The sequence below is a fragment of the Mycteria americana genome, chromosome 1 (genome assembly GCF_035582795.1).
Source record: "Mycteria americana isolate JAX WOST 10 ecotype Jacksonville Zoo and Gardens chromosome 1, USCA_MyAme_1.0, whole genome shotgun sequence".
Classification (NCBI taxonomy): domain Eukaryota; kingdom Metazoa; phylum Chordata; class Aves; order Ciconiiformes; family Ciconiidae; genus Mycteria; species Mycteria americana.
This window is the reverse complement of record NC_134365.1, coordinates 11,782,160-11,795,500: the sequence shown is the minus strand read 5'-3', so window position 1 is coordinate 11,795,500 and position 13,341 is coordinate 11,782,160. Positions and strand designations below refer to the sequence as shown.

The window sequence follows — 13,341 nt, the reverse complement described above, 5'->3', positions numbered from 1 at the left end:
AAATACAGGATTACATTATGGAAATAGACTTTTTGTAAGATCCACTACTGTCTCTGTTTTTTCTGGATTTTAGATACCCCAGTAATGGTTTATCTTGGTTTATATAACAACAAGAACAACAAAATACAAAGAACCCTAAAAATTAAAGTCATTAAAAATCACTCCTTTTATGCTCATTATTATTTTTCTTTTTTTTTCCCCCTCTTTTGAATTCTCATGTAAATGCAGTTCCAGGTGAGCTTTATTGTCCTTTTTAATAGAATCTATTCTCTTCTGCTGTCCTCCTCCCAAGAGAGCCAAATGAATTTTACAATGACATAAGCCTACAGAAGTGACACTTAGAGCTAGACAAAAAGCAGACCGTCTGGTTTCGAGGATTTTTTTTTAACACTTAATTTTGGTCAAAATTGAAGCAGGACAACAAAGGAAATTGTAGTTTCCAAAACTGCAGATCTAAGAGAAACTGACTTTCTCATGAGCTAACATGACACTGAGTTTCACTGAGCAGTTTTAGAAGCTTCCCTTTGCCTCTACTTCACAGAAAATCCAAAAATACTGTTTTCGCTTTTCTGCCAGTATTCCTGGGGGCTCTGCCACAGGGCTAGGGCATATTAAGCTGACAGGTTTCTACAGTATGGATTCAGTTAAAGTCATGCCTTGTTTTCAGAAATTGCCTTTATTCCCAAGATGTTATAAACAAAGTATTTTGAGTAAAGAGAATAAAAAAATCTACCTAGGTATTACAGACTGCCTTCAATATCATGCTTGTACATTGATTATTTCACATGTTGTCAGTTCACTAGGGGCAAAAAATTGGACCCCAAATCTGGCAATAAGAAGCATGGGACATAAGAAAGGAGACTATCACTTGTAGATCCCACAAGCTGTGAATGAGGCAAAGAATTTCAGGGATGCAAATCTCAGTTTCCTGATTAAAGCATGTCCCAACAAAACTTAATTCTACCATCTGCCTCAGCCCCAGCATTACCATGAAAGTCTAGAAAAATTACTTTACCCAAGTTTTCAAGGGAGGTCAAATAGTTTTACCATCCTCGTTGTCCCTGGATTGCTCATTTAAGACATCTAATTATCAGTAGAACAGAGCTGTCAGAGCTACCACCAAAGTCAGGAGGATCTGGGCTTTGAAGATAGAACATGCCACAGAATGCTCTAAAGATTCAGAACTAAAGCATCTCAAAGTGGGCATCCAATATTTGTATATCTTAATGTTACTTTGATTCAATTGCCTATCTGTAAAGTGAGGATAACAAAAGCCACCATCTTATAGTTGACAGATGAAAAGAAATTAATTGCCTGTGCAGTGCTTTGATACTAGACTGCTGAATATCATAGAGAAACCCATGAGGAAATTAATAATTCTGTCTTCAGCACAAGGCTGAATAGTGTGCAGGAACCGAGGCCTAGAATAGCACAATGTGGAAGAGGAAAACAAAGCAATGAACAGCTGTTGACAGAGGGAGCACTGAGCGGGGAAGGCGTGCATGCACCTACGCCCAAAATGTAACGTAGATGCCCAGCATGCCCAAACTAATACTGTACATGAGATCTTCATGATGATATTGCCTCACTTTTTTAGTTCTTGATATTCCTACATTTTAATGCAATTTTCTGTACGTAAGATATACACATATTCCAGTGTTAAGTAACACACATTTCTTTTATTTCCTGTCCAGATTAAATATAATGTCTTTATAGGGGATCCTCTTTGAAAGCTGTTTTAAAAGTCAGTGAAGTGCAATGAATGAACTAGCTGTGGTCCTATACTGCTTGAACTATCCGTGTCCAGATTTTGGAAAGGAAAAGGAAGTAATAAATTTTGCTTGAACTCACCACACGTTTTAATTGCACAGAACTCCCAGGGGGTGTTAGGGTCAAGAGTGTAGCACCATGGTCTCAGCTTGCCATCAGGATTGCGGCAGTAATTATCATCAAAGCCCTTGTCAGGATATCTGCAAACCACAACGAGAAGCGTGTCAGGGAAGTCTTCTTGGCAACACTGCACAGGCTTGTACAAGGTACTTCAAGGACAGTCTTCAGCAGAGGCAAACAAGAACCAGTTACCATTAACCTTGGGTCTCATCCTGTGAGATGGGTGCAGATACTCTTTTAACACTATTAGAATGTTAATAACATAAAATCTCTTTCCAACTATGCAGCAGAATCAGACCTCCACTGAGGGGATTCCCTGCTGTGCTAATGCACAGGATACCGGATGGGGTAACTCTGCTAATTGCTAAACTCTTGCTCTTCTGTCTGTCAACTGATGACCAGAGTCTAAAGCCACTCTTTTTTTTAAAACAGCCCAATTAAGTGTGGATTATATAAACACTGCCTGGCATGCCGGACTCATTAAGAAAACAGGTTCTTCAGTGCAACAGCCCTGGGTTCAAACTGGAAGCTATTTTGAACAGCTATGTTACTAATGATAGCTCCATTTTTGTAATAGAGATCATTCTAGGTCATGCCCTCATTTCAAGCATTGGGGAAAAAAGAGAAAAATAAGGAATTAACTTCCGTCTTGCTTTATCTCATTAAGATTTGAAACTATTGTGCCATTTAATTGTTTCCATGTTCCTACTGCCATCATTGAATGATCAGGCAGATATCCAAGATAAGGAGGTTCTTTTTGTATAAATGTGCTATATTAACATCTATAAACTTAAAGAGAAGGAGATAAGTACATACTTTATTTTTTCTTCAGTGAATACAAATTGTATTGGTTTTCCAGTTTTATTGAAACATATTTGTAAAAGGAACAAAAAGTAGATTTGCCCCTGAGGGAAACATGACAAGTATGTAAGAGAACAATAAAGTTAACTACCTGGGAACCTGAACCCATGTACAACTGCAAGCAGATGTGTTTTGCACAAGCAGAGGAAAATATGATTTATAAGACTGTGTTTTTGCTAGGATGCTTTCTGTCAAAAAATCATCCTAATTTTGACTCATGCATTTGCAACTTGATCTCCCATTCCTTGGGAAAAATCAAGTTCCTTCATCTATACAAGGGACAGGGTCAGAGTTTAAGTAGAATTAACCCCCCCCAAAAAACCAAACCAAACTAAAAAACAAACAAACAAACAAAAAAACCCCACAACATCAAAACCACCAAGGAGAAACCTCACAAAACAGAGAATTCAAAGGCAGTCAAGAATGTGGTAGTTTCAGGTCTAGAAGCAGTACCCTGTTTTCTGCTAGGTAGAAGACAAACTGCAAAGGAACAAATTGCGTCCAAGTATTTCACAAGAAAACAGTTAATGGGCTAATAATATAACAAAAAACGAGATGGCTTTGGGCACCCAGTAGGTGCAGTGACAAGCTTTGATGTCGGCAGCACATGCTCCATGTCATGTAGCAATGGAGAATCCATGACACTACCCAGCAACCAAGGTGAGCCCAGGAATGGCAAGGTATCTGCAGTCATAGCCCCCCAAACCCATTCAAAACAACTGGGGATGTAAAGAATCCACTCTCTAGAAGGCAAGTCTCTTTCATCGCACTGAATGCTCTGTCTTTCCTAATATTATATATGTTCCCACAGTATGTCAAAAATGTGTTATTTACTAACTAAAACTTAAGCAGAGGTGTAACAGTTCTTCCAGGACCAAGCTTTGGGTGTCTTTGTGGGATGGAGCAGTGTCTGTGAACTGTATCTTTCCACCTACTATATCTATGTGCCCTTTTCTAGAGCAACAACAGCCTTCCCGGTCACTGGTTCTTCCCACAACATTCAGGCATGCTTCTGCCTTCCTTCATATCCAGCAAGCAACAGTTTCTCAGTTCCTATATAAAAGGCCAACTAACTTTTAAGACACAAATATTAGGGATAAGATAAACAACAGGGCTTCAAACTGTTCCACACAATTCAACAGTGAGACGGTGGAGGATTCCCTAAGAACTCGTCCCTTTGCTCTGCATTCTCCTCCTTCCCCAATACCCTTGGGCACAGACCTCTTGCTTAGACCCAACAAAGAGCCTGAGGTTTCCAAGATCTTTCAGAACCCTACATATTTCTTTTTTTCCCCTTAAAACTGCAGTAGCTGTACTTCACTGCTGAAACTAAAATGAAGCATTAAGATACACATCTGGTGTCAAAATCAACACTTTTTCTCAGTTTCTAGAGGGAAAAAAAGTGTTAGATGAAGAGATAACATTTATTCTCTTTAAAGAGACAGATGCTGATCTCTAGTTCTGCTGGAACTAAACTGAAACTTAGTGTCTAAAACTCTTCACCAATATTTCTTTTCCCCTTCTTTGTGTTTTAAAAAACATGCAGGACTGGAAACTTGATTTTGTATGAAGTAAATTTTCATGCAAGAGATATAAACCAGAGTATTTTAACAAAAGGATACTTACAGTTATTCAACTCTTATACTACACTTCAACCCTATTTCCTCCATGCAATAAGTACCTATTTTCACATCATATTTGATTTTGAGCAGAAAATATGAGCGGAAGTGGAGAAAACTGTTGCTTCTCTATGCTGCTCTATGCCTATTTAAGTCATTATCCTCAATGGTCTTCCTTCCATACCGAGGCATAATCCTGCCTGTGAGGGATACACGAGAGAACTGGAGCTTCAGAATACAATTTTGCATCCACTAATAGCTAAAAACAAGTCATGCAGGAGCCATTTGGGGGGATTCTTACTGCTAGCCTCAACCACATCTAAGTAAACAAGTATTATCAATTCTCTTCAGTAAGTGCCCCACAAAGGGAATAAATGTGGACCCATTCATTAAGGTGACAAAAAGAAAAAGTGAGATGTATTCACCCTGAGCTGAAAGCATTTTCCAACAGCAGGTAGACTGGAGCATTTGAAAAGATTACTAGTTTTACCTCTCTTTCTTCGTCATTGCAACTGATGAATCCATAAATGAAAATAAGTTTAAATCTATCCATCTAGTCCTTCCTGGTTTCCATGTCATCCACATCACCCCTAGATGATATAGTATAAAGCCTCTCTAAAGATTGCTGTATTTTAATGGATCGTTTGTTCTAGACCTCCTCTCTTATTTTCAACTTAAATAACTATTTAAAAAAAAACAACAAAGCCCACAACATTTTTAAAAGCTAGTATAATCAAAGTGTAATTGTCACTGCCTTTAGTGACCATTTCATGAAGTTAATTAACATCAGTGTATTAGAAATGTACTGGACCCCAGCTACTCTTCTGAAAGCACATACAGATCAGTTCAGTCTGGATGGGTCACTGCCAAGACCAGCACAGTCACTTTTTGATAAAAAAGCATTTTTATTACAGTCTGAAAACTCTCAAGAAGGCATTTTCTGAAGGAAATCTTTCAAGGAGGAAGGCAATCGTTCATGAGACTGCAGTTAGTCTGAAAAGTCATTTTGCAAACAATCCAAAATTAACGGAAAAAAGAAATTTTCTCCTGACAGTAAAATTATTCTTGTTTGTACCCAGAAGTTCTATAAATGTTTCACTACGAAGAAACAAAGTTCTTTCTGTGACTTATTCTAGAATGCACAGCAAGTGCATGGCAAAACTCAGAAACAGATTATCTTCAGTCCCAGTCTGCTAATACAAAATATTTATTGTAGCAGAACTATGGGAGAGCCTGCTATTATTCATAAAGCAGATCATTTGAGCCAAGAGGAAAAAGAGGCTATATCACATAAACTCCAAAACTGCAGATCCTTAATGTTTTGTTGAATAATCAGTCTTTCTAAAATCTACCAGTACCCATATTTCTGAGTATAAAAATGATGCTTTATTTAGTGGAACACTTCAACATATATAAAGATACTTTCAGTGGAAGGTCTCAATCATTCTGAGTTTGTTGATTCTTGCAGTCTTCCTCTGGCAGTTTAAGTTTATTCAATCCACTTTATAAATGGAGTTAATCCAAAATCCAGAGTAAAACTAAAATTATACTTTAGTCCAGTTTAAGAGAAACACAAAGGCCCTCCTGTGTGGCCTAAACCCCCACACAAAATCCTTCCAAATGGGTGTATTATAGATGACCCTTTGCGGTCGGGTGAATTTTACCCTCTAGGACAAACCCTAACGGGGATGCAATTTTTGTTGCTATTTCTGACTCATCTTTTGGCATTATGTATCTATGCCTAAATTAAAAAGAAAAAAAAAGTATAAAATATAAATCCATGTACATAAAATGCTAAACAGAATCATGAACTCCTTTCCCAGGCTGAAAAAACACATGTAGTGGGCAGACATTTTGGTCAAACAAATTGGATACTTAAACCTGATTACAACAGAAGACCATCTACAGCTTGAGAGCTGTTCAATATTTCAAAAAAGGAGCATGCTCTGACTCGACAATGTTGCAAGTTTATATTCACTAACTGTATTAAGAACTCTAACAAAAATTTATGACTTTTAATCATTATTTACTTTGTGGTTTACTTTAAGGTATTTTAAGCTGACTGAAGCTGCATAACAACATATACAGAAACATTCAGAGGTTAATTTTTTACTGTCAGTGAAGCTAGGGAGGAAATTTTGATCAATTAATGCAGTGCATGTACATCACTGCACTACACAGCCATGGGATGTAGCCACAACTGCATAAAATAGCCTCTAGTCCCCATCCCGCATCTCCATCATGACGGTAGCCAGTGTGCACACACCATGGGCGAGAAGCCCAAGCAACTAAAACTGGTGAACTCCATAAATTTCAGTTCAGCTAATGCTGATTTTGCCCAACTGGTTCCAGAACGTGTGTAATTTTAAAATTATAACCACATGGATTTGCTTGTGGGGGAGGAGAGGTTACCTCTCTGGACGAAATTTGTGCTTGTGTGGTCTCTGAAGATCCCAGCGCTGACACTCCTTGCCTGACTCGGTGTGATCCATTGGCCCTCTGTAACTCTCTCCATTGCAGGTCATGCATTCAACTAGGAAAAAAATAGCTACTAGTCATTTATTATGCTGATGACTTGTAGCCCCAAAATAATTTAAATTAATTAAATTATATCCATGCTGTTATAAATTGAAACCAACCTAAAGAGGTATAAAAAACTGATATCTTTTAGTTAGGTTGGTATGGCAAAAGTCCTTTGGAATAGAATTGCATCTCTGAGATCTAATCCAGATGCTTAAATTTGGTATCACTTTATAAGACACTTATGGTTTCAAGGCAGGTAGGTGTGAGGTGCTAGAGGCATTCATGTTCCTAGCAGATCTTTAACCTTACTTATGGTTAGTAAGAGAGAGAGACACATATCTAAGGAAGGAGTATTTTTTAGAGGTGATATTTTCTAATTAAGTAACAGTCATTATTCTAAATCACTCTAAGTCATAGAATAATTACAGCACAATTTTAAGTACAGAATAATGGCTGAATCACAATATCAATGCAGTAGTCTGTCTCTTTAAATTCCCAGCACTTACGGCTACATATGATACTGTTTCATTTCGATACTAATTCTTTTTGGCAGTTTAGACTATGATACATTTTCAGCCCTGGTTTGGGAAAGTGGGGGGGTGGAGAGAGAGTGGGCAAAAGCTACCAAAGGGATTTGAAATCACTGTTGAACAAAATATGCCTCATAATTTAGAATGAGAAGTCTTAAGATATAAAATAAATTCACCATAAATAACTATAGACACATTTCTCAAGTGTCCCCTAATTAAAGTAATTGTAACGAAGGATCACTTAGTAAATACTAATTTATGCAATTACAGATCTCACTCTTCAGTCAAAACATCCGCTACCAAAGTCTTCATCCTGCAGTGAGCTCCAGGTCTTATGTCATTTGAAGCTCACTTAGATTGATCTTTAAATGTTAGCTTTTAATAGATTTTCAAGCTCCTTGTAAATCATTCTCTTCCTCCCTCTCTTCCTCCCCCCCTCTCCCTCCCTTTTCTTCCCCCACCACTGCATAGCTATTGCACTTGACACGTTAGCAGGAAATTAAAGGCATCCTATCTTGAGAATTTAAATGGGTTGATTGACTGGAACTGAATTGTCTGATTAGCAAGATATAAAAGCTTAGTTTGGAGGTTAACAGAACTTAAAAGTCAACAAATGCAACGGTGCACATGAAGTGTCTTTCGAATTCTGTGACTTGAAAGTCGAATGGGACTGGATTTATAAAAAGTTTTACTTATTTACAGTATTTATTTGAAAAACAAAATGTATGCTTAGATTGAGCTTTCATCCTGTAATTCAGTATCTATATTTTCATCAAAAAGAAGAAAAGTTGATTTCACCACGGAGGGGCACTAGATGATTTTATCACATAGTAATACTGAAATTGTTAATGGATTCACTATGGACTAGACAAGTGAAAAAGGGTCACATTTGTGGATCAGCACAACTTCATTGTTCCAGCTCCTCCGTGACCTGAAAAAAAGCTGCTGAGCCTGAAAGCTTGCTCAAGTCTTCCGGAGTACTGGAACATAACAAGATCTCCTCTTTCTCTAATAACTGCTTTTCTTGCTACATGAGGTATTCTTGCTGAGAAATCACCTATTCTTTCTCCAAAGTCCATGAGCAAGTGTCACGGAAACTATTGTTTCATTGTACCTGTTCTGTGTACCAGCTGTCAGCAGAGAAAAGCAACTTTCCGCGTGCGCCGTGCCGGGTTACCTTGTGAACAGAGGGGGACGTCGCAGACTTCATGGCGTGTCTCCGGACTGGTGGTGAAACACCACGGCCCTCCCTCTTCCCCTCGGGGGTTTCGACAGTAGTTTTCCCGTAGGTCTTTACCCCGATAGCTCGAAGGCAAAAAGCTAGTTTTAAAATGACAATCATTACAGTATAAGAGCATGCAAACTTTGGTGTTAATCATACTATTTTTTTACAAACAGTTAGAAACAATCACATTTCTGCTTCCTTCTCCCTCCACCCTGCCTACACAAATGCACACACCCAAATGTCTGTCCATACACAAATACACATCTTCAGTCAGGATTACTCAATCAATGGCCTAAATCTGGGACAATTTGTCTAGTCTGTAGCTTGCTCTAGCGAGTTTTACTCCCGTCCCTCGGGTGTCCGGAGCCAACTATCTGCTGCAGAGCCAGAGGCAGCAGCACACTCCCTGCCAGCCCTTGCTGCGCTCTCCTTCATGAGCTTGTAACTACTCACACGATGGTGGAAGGCCCTTGGACAAGGGGGGAAAATGTATTGGGTGCATAGGGGAAAAATTCATTGGGTCCATAGCCATGTCAGACCTGCCTTTCCTATGCATGTTGTGCATATATAGCAGGCCCAGCTGGGCTTAGCGTGCACCTACCACATAAAGTTCACAAGCAGAGAAACCTCTTCCCATCCCCGGTCACGCAGCAGCTAGAACTGAGCATCAGGAGCGTGTGAGCGTGACCGAGTGGTGTGACACACCGTGCTGAGAGGCTTTCACTGCCCGAAACCATGGGCTGCTTTGCATTCCAGCATCAGAAATTTCCCCAGATCCCACTTTAGCTGTCTTGCTTCATGTTCTGCCACAAGCCCCACTGTTGTCACCTTAGGGTCTGCTACTTATAGACCCACTCATCACTGCTATCGTACAAATTAGGTCATTTAAGTGTGACCTAGCTAACTTAAACTGTGCTCTTCCTTTCATTATATTTTCTGCTTTTGCTGTAAGGGGCTATTAAATAACAATACCCCTTAAGATCTTTCCCTTAGATTAGGGGTTCTCATGCCAATGCTAAGCACTTTGTTTTTCTTTAGTGATTTAATAGAAATGTGAGCTAATACTATGGTTTTTGCCTAACACACATTTCCAGTATGAGATTTTGCTGCTTATGCTCAGTTCATCAAATATAAACTCTCCAGGGTCAAGGTTTTGTGTTCTTAGCTGTCTGTAAAATTATGTGCTTGCCTCTAGAGAAACCCCCACATAAACACTGACATATACAGATATATGTAGGCATATATATATGTATTTATATATATACATAAAAGTAATATTAGTTATTTTTCGCGACAAACTAGGGAATCAGTAACCCCATAGTAAGGAGCCCAACGCCAGAGCTGGTTCTGTTCAATGCTACTGCAAAAGCTCATGGCCACACTCAGGCTGCAGACTGCAGACAAACTGAATGACACTTCACTGCCAGTTTCATTGCAGTGATGTCTAAACAGCAGCTAAATCTCTGTAGTTAAAAAACACATTAAATTCAGAGTTATGCTCAATTCCATGAAGATTTTTGTTGTTGTTGTTACTTGAAAAGTTGGGCAAAATACATAGGAGATCACACAAAACTTGTCATTCAACTTAATAAATTGATTTAATTTTTGAGCTTTCTAAGATATGTTCCAGGTTTTTTTCTTCAGTATATTTAAATTCTGGTGGTAAATTCTGTTTCAATACTTTATTTTGGGTGTTTGTTTGGTGGGGAGGGAGGGTTGGTTGCTTTTGTTTTGTTTTGTTTTGTTTTGGTGTGTTTTTTTTTTAATCACCAAGGGAATTCAAATGTATCTGTATTCTACAGGGAACAAAAAGGAATAAAATTTCATCTAACTTCTTTTAGAAGACTGTAGACACTTGCAGCTTAGGAAACTAAACTAAGCACTTGGGATAATCTTATACACAGACACTGATTTAATTTATATACAAAAGCAGAAGAGAAATGCATGGTTCCTGCTGTCCTTGGCAAATTCTATGTTACAAATGAATAAATTAAAAATTTAAAAAAAGAGAAAGAGAGAGAAACAAAAAGAAAATTCTGACATGTGACATTTTAATCATGTTTTATTCCCATTAATGAAATCTTTGAACTAACTAAAGTGGAAAATACCTCTGTTAATTACATTGTGGTTCTAGTCAAGGCAATGTGGAAGCATTATTTAAAAGTGCTTTTCTTATTTTTGGTGCTTGAAGAGAATAATTTTTATGTCATTACTGCTGCCTGTAAAATTGTTGCTTCTGTTTTTCCTCTGTAGTCTTGTAATATAAATCTCTCAATTTTTTTTAGCTAAAGACAGCCCTGGGCAAACTTTTCTGATGGGACATTGCAACCTGTGTATGTGTTAATGTAGTGTGTCAGCGCATATTAGAAAATGTTATTTAATTTTCCTGCTGGAAAATCTTTCTGCTTAGAAATTATGGACATTAGAAAATATAAGGAAAAGGCATTTCAAATTACATCAGATATGCTGTCAGAACATTAAAAACAAAAAGTCTAAATGAATAGCATTAGAAACTCAAGATGGGTCAGATATACAAATGGCTTCAACAGGTAGTGAAGCAACATTCTTGAGGGAGGACAAGATGAGATGCAGTAAAGACCGACCCAGAAATGGAAGACAGAGCCACTCCTAAAACTGTGTGGTTTTTTAGTTCAACTATATTAGGTAAGGAAAAAAATAAGAAAGCCAAAAACAAGCCAGTAAAAGTAATGGTAAAAACAGATTGAATCACAGCAAATGTCACGGAAGCTAGCAAAAAGCCTGTGAAGTACTGGTCTACTCTTTGACCATTTCTCTTTGAACCCTTTTTGCATTGGCTTTATCCATTTAGATAAAAAACTTGTAAGAGCAAAAAAAGAGATAGTCTTGTAATCTGTACTAGGATGGAGTCAAAAATAATGGAACCCCGATTTCAGCTGGGAGTCTCCAGGTTCTACTGGAATGCAAAGAAATAAAAATATAATTTGTTAAATCCAAGCACAAGTTTAAAGTCTGAAGTTATTTCAATCCTTTCTAGAAAGATAAGGAAAAATCAGTAAAGTTCATTTCTCCCTTGAATATGAAAAAGGGATTTATTTTCCAATGGCACTTTGTGATAATCAGATGTTGAGAAAAACTGACCTAAAAATCTAAGCCTTTCATACTAATAAGTTCCAAACACACCACTACTGTCTGTTTCTTCCCATCTCCCTCATGTCTCTGATGATGAAATCATATTTTCTGATGTTGAAAACAAAATTAGCATGCAGCCACCTCATTTATCCAGTGACCTTTTAAAAATTAAACTTATTGCACAAGGCAGGAGAAAAGTCATTCTCATAAAATACATCATAGAAGAGTGGCTGTCCAAATGTATTAGATAAAGCTGTGTATTAAAATGCAATTTAGTGATAATATATACTATCCAGACACTTTTCTTTCTTTAATTATATAAAGGCATACATATCTTATATAGAATAAATGCTCGTTCTTGCTTAGGCTGTAATTATTGACAATTCTTTCATTTCTAAAAGATGAAGACTGTATACTTCAAGGTGTTGAATCTCAAGAGGTCATTGCTGTGGGAGCTGATGGTATTTATAATACGTTCACAATTAACAGCAGGCCTGGTCTCACACTGAAAATCAGACACACTACCATCTATATTATAAACAGCCAAGTTCAGTCAAGTCCAAGCCTGAGGCTCAGCTTTGTAACACATCATAAGAGGAGAGAACCCAAGTATCCTTTGCCTTTTAATGTTGTTCCAAGATATCATCTTGCACACTGGATAGGTTTGGTCAGGACAGGACTGAGCAGTGCACAGCCCAGTTCCTCACTAGCAATCTCCAGCTTGGCTCCTCCTAAACAAAGTGCTGATGCTGGGAGTCCAGAGCAAAAGGCAGCAATGTGGATAGGAAGCTTATGCGTGAGAGGACACTTTGGTTTTGGCTCCTAAGGGTTTATTATCTAAATGGTTAAAGCCAATACAAAACGGTTCAAAGAGAAATGGTCAAAGAGTAGACCAGTACTTCATAGTCTTTTGCTAGTTTCCAGCAACGTTTGTTGTGGTTGAATCTGTTTTTACCATTACTGGCTTCAGTTTTTGGCTTTCTTCTCTTTTTCCTTAGCCAATATAGTTGAACTAAGTCTACTCTCAAGGTGTAGATATAGCTTCAGTTCCTCATTATGTCAGGTCTTAAACTCAAAAGTTAAGTCCCATACCTGCTGAATCAGTCTTTAGTTATGGCTCGTATGATCTGAAGGAAAGGATTTCAATAATCTGTTCAGTCCTTTCCGTGTATTTGTTGCCTGGTCTAAGTGCTTCATAGAGTTTAACATATTCTACAAATAACAGAGAATTAATAGTAACTATGGAAAATATAGTAACAATAATTATATACTGATCAAATAGGTGGGCTAATATCCCTAATATCCCTCACTTCCTAATAATGTATTTCTTAAAATTACCCATTTCCTGGGAGTCTATCAGAAAACAGTGATAAACTTCCAGACCCCAGGCTGAAGTTATGCAGATGTTTTGTTTCTGCCAGTAGCTAAGAGATCAAAAGGATATAAACAGCTAAAAAAACTGACACAGGAAAGGAAGGGAACCAGACACACAGGCTGGCATTAGGAGACACCCCTTTGCGAAAGCCCAAGAACGTAAGGATTTTCTGGGATCTGGAGAACAACATCTCTTGGGGAAAGGCAA

General features: G+C 37.9%; 1 protein-coding gene across 2 annotated transcripts in view; it reads right to left on the bottom strand.

Moving 5' to 3' along the window:
- HGF (hepatocyte growth factor) overlaps window positions 1-13,341 on the bottom strand; it is a 59,100-nt gene that overhangs the window by 26,831 nt on the left and 18,928 nt on the right. Inside the window, exons 5-7 of one of the 2 annotated variants that reach the window (XM_075490572.1) lie at window positions 8,601-8,743; window positions 6,783-6,903; window positions 1,852-1,970 (exon numbers count right to left, since the gene is read on the bottom strand). In XM_075490572.1, the coding sequence (XP_075346687.1) occupies window positions 1,852-1,970; window positions 6,783-6,903; window positions 8,601-8,743 (383 nt within the window). The remainder of the gene's footprint in view (window positions 1-1,851; window positions 1,971-6,782; window positions 6,904-8,600; window positions 8,744-13,341) is intronic. The other variant, XM_075490657.1, reaches the window with a different exon arrangement.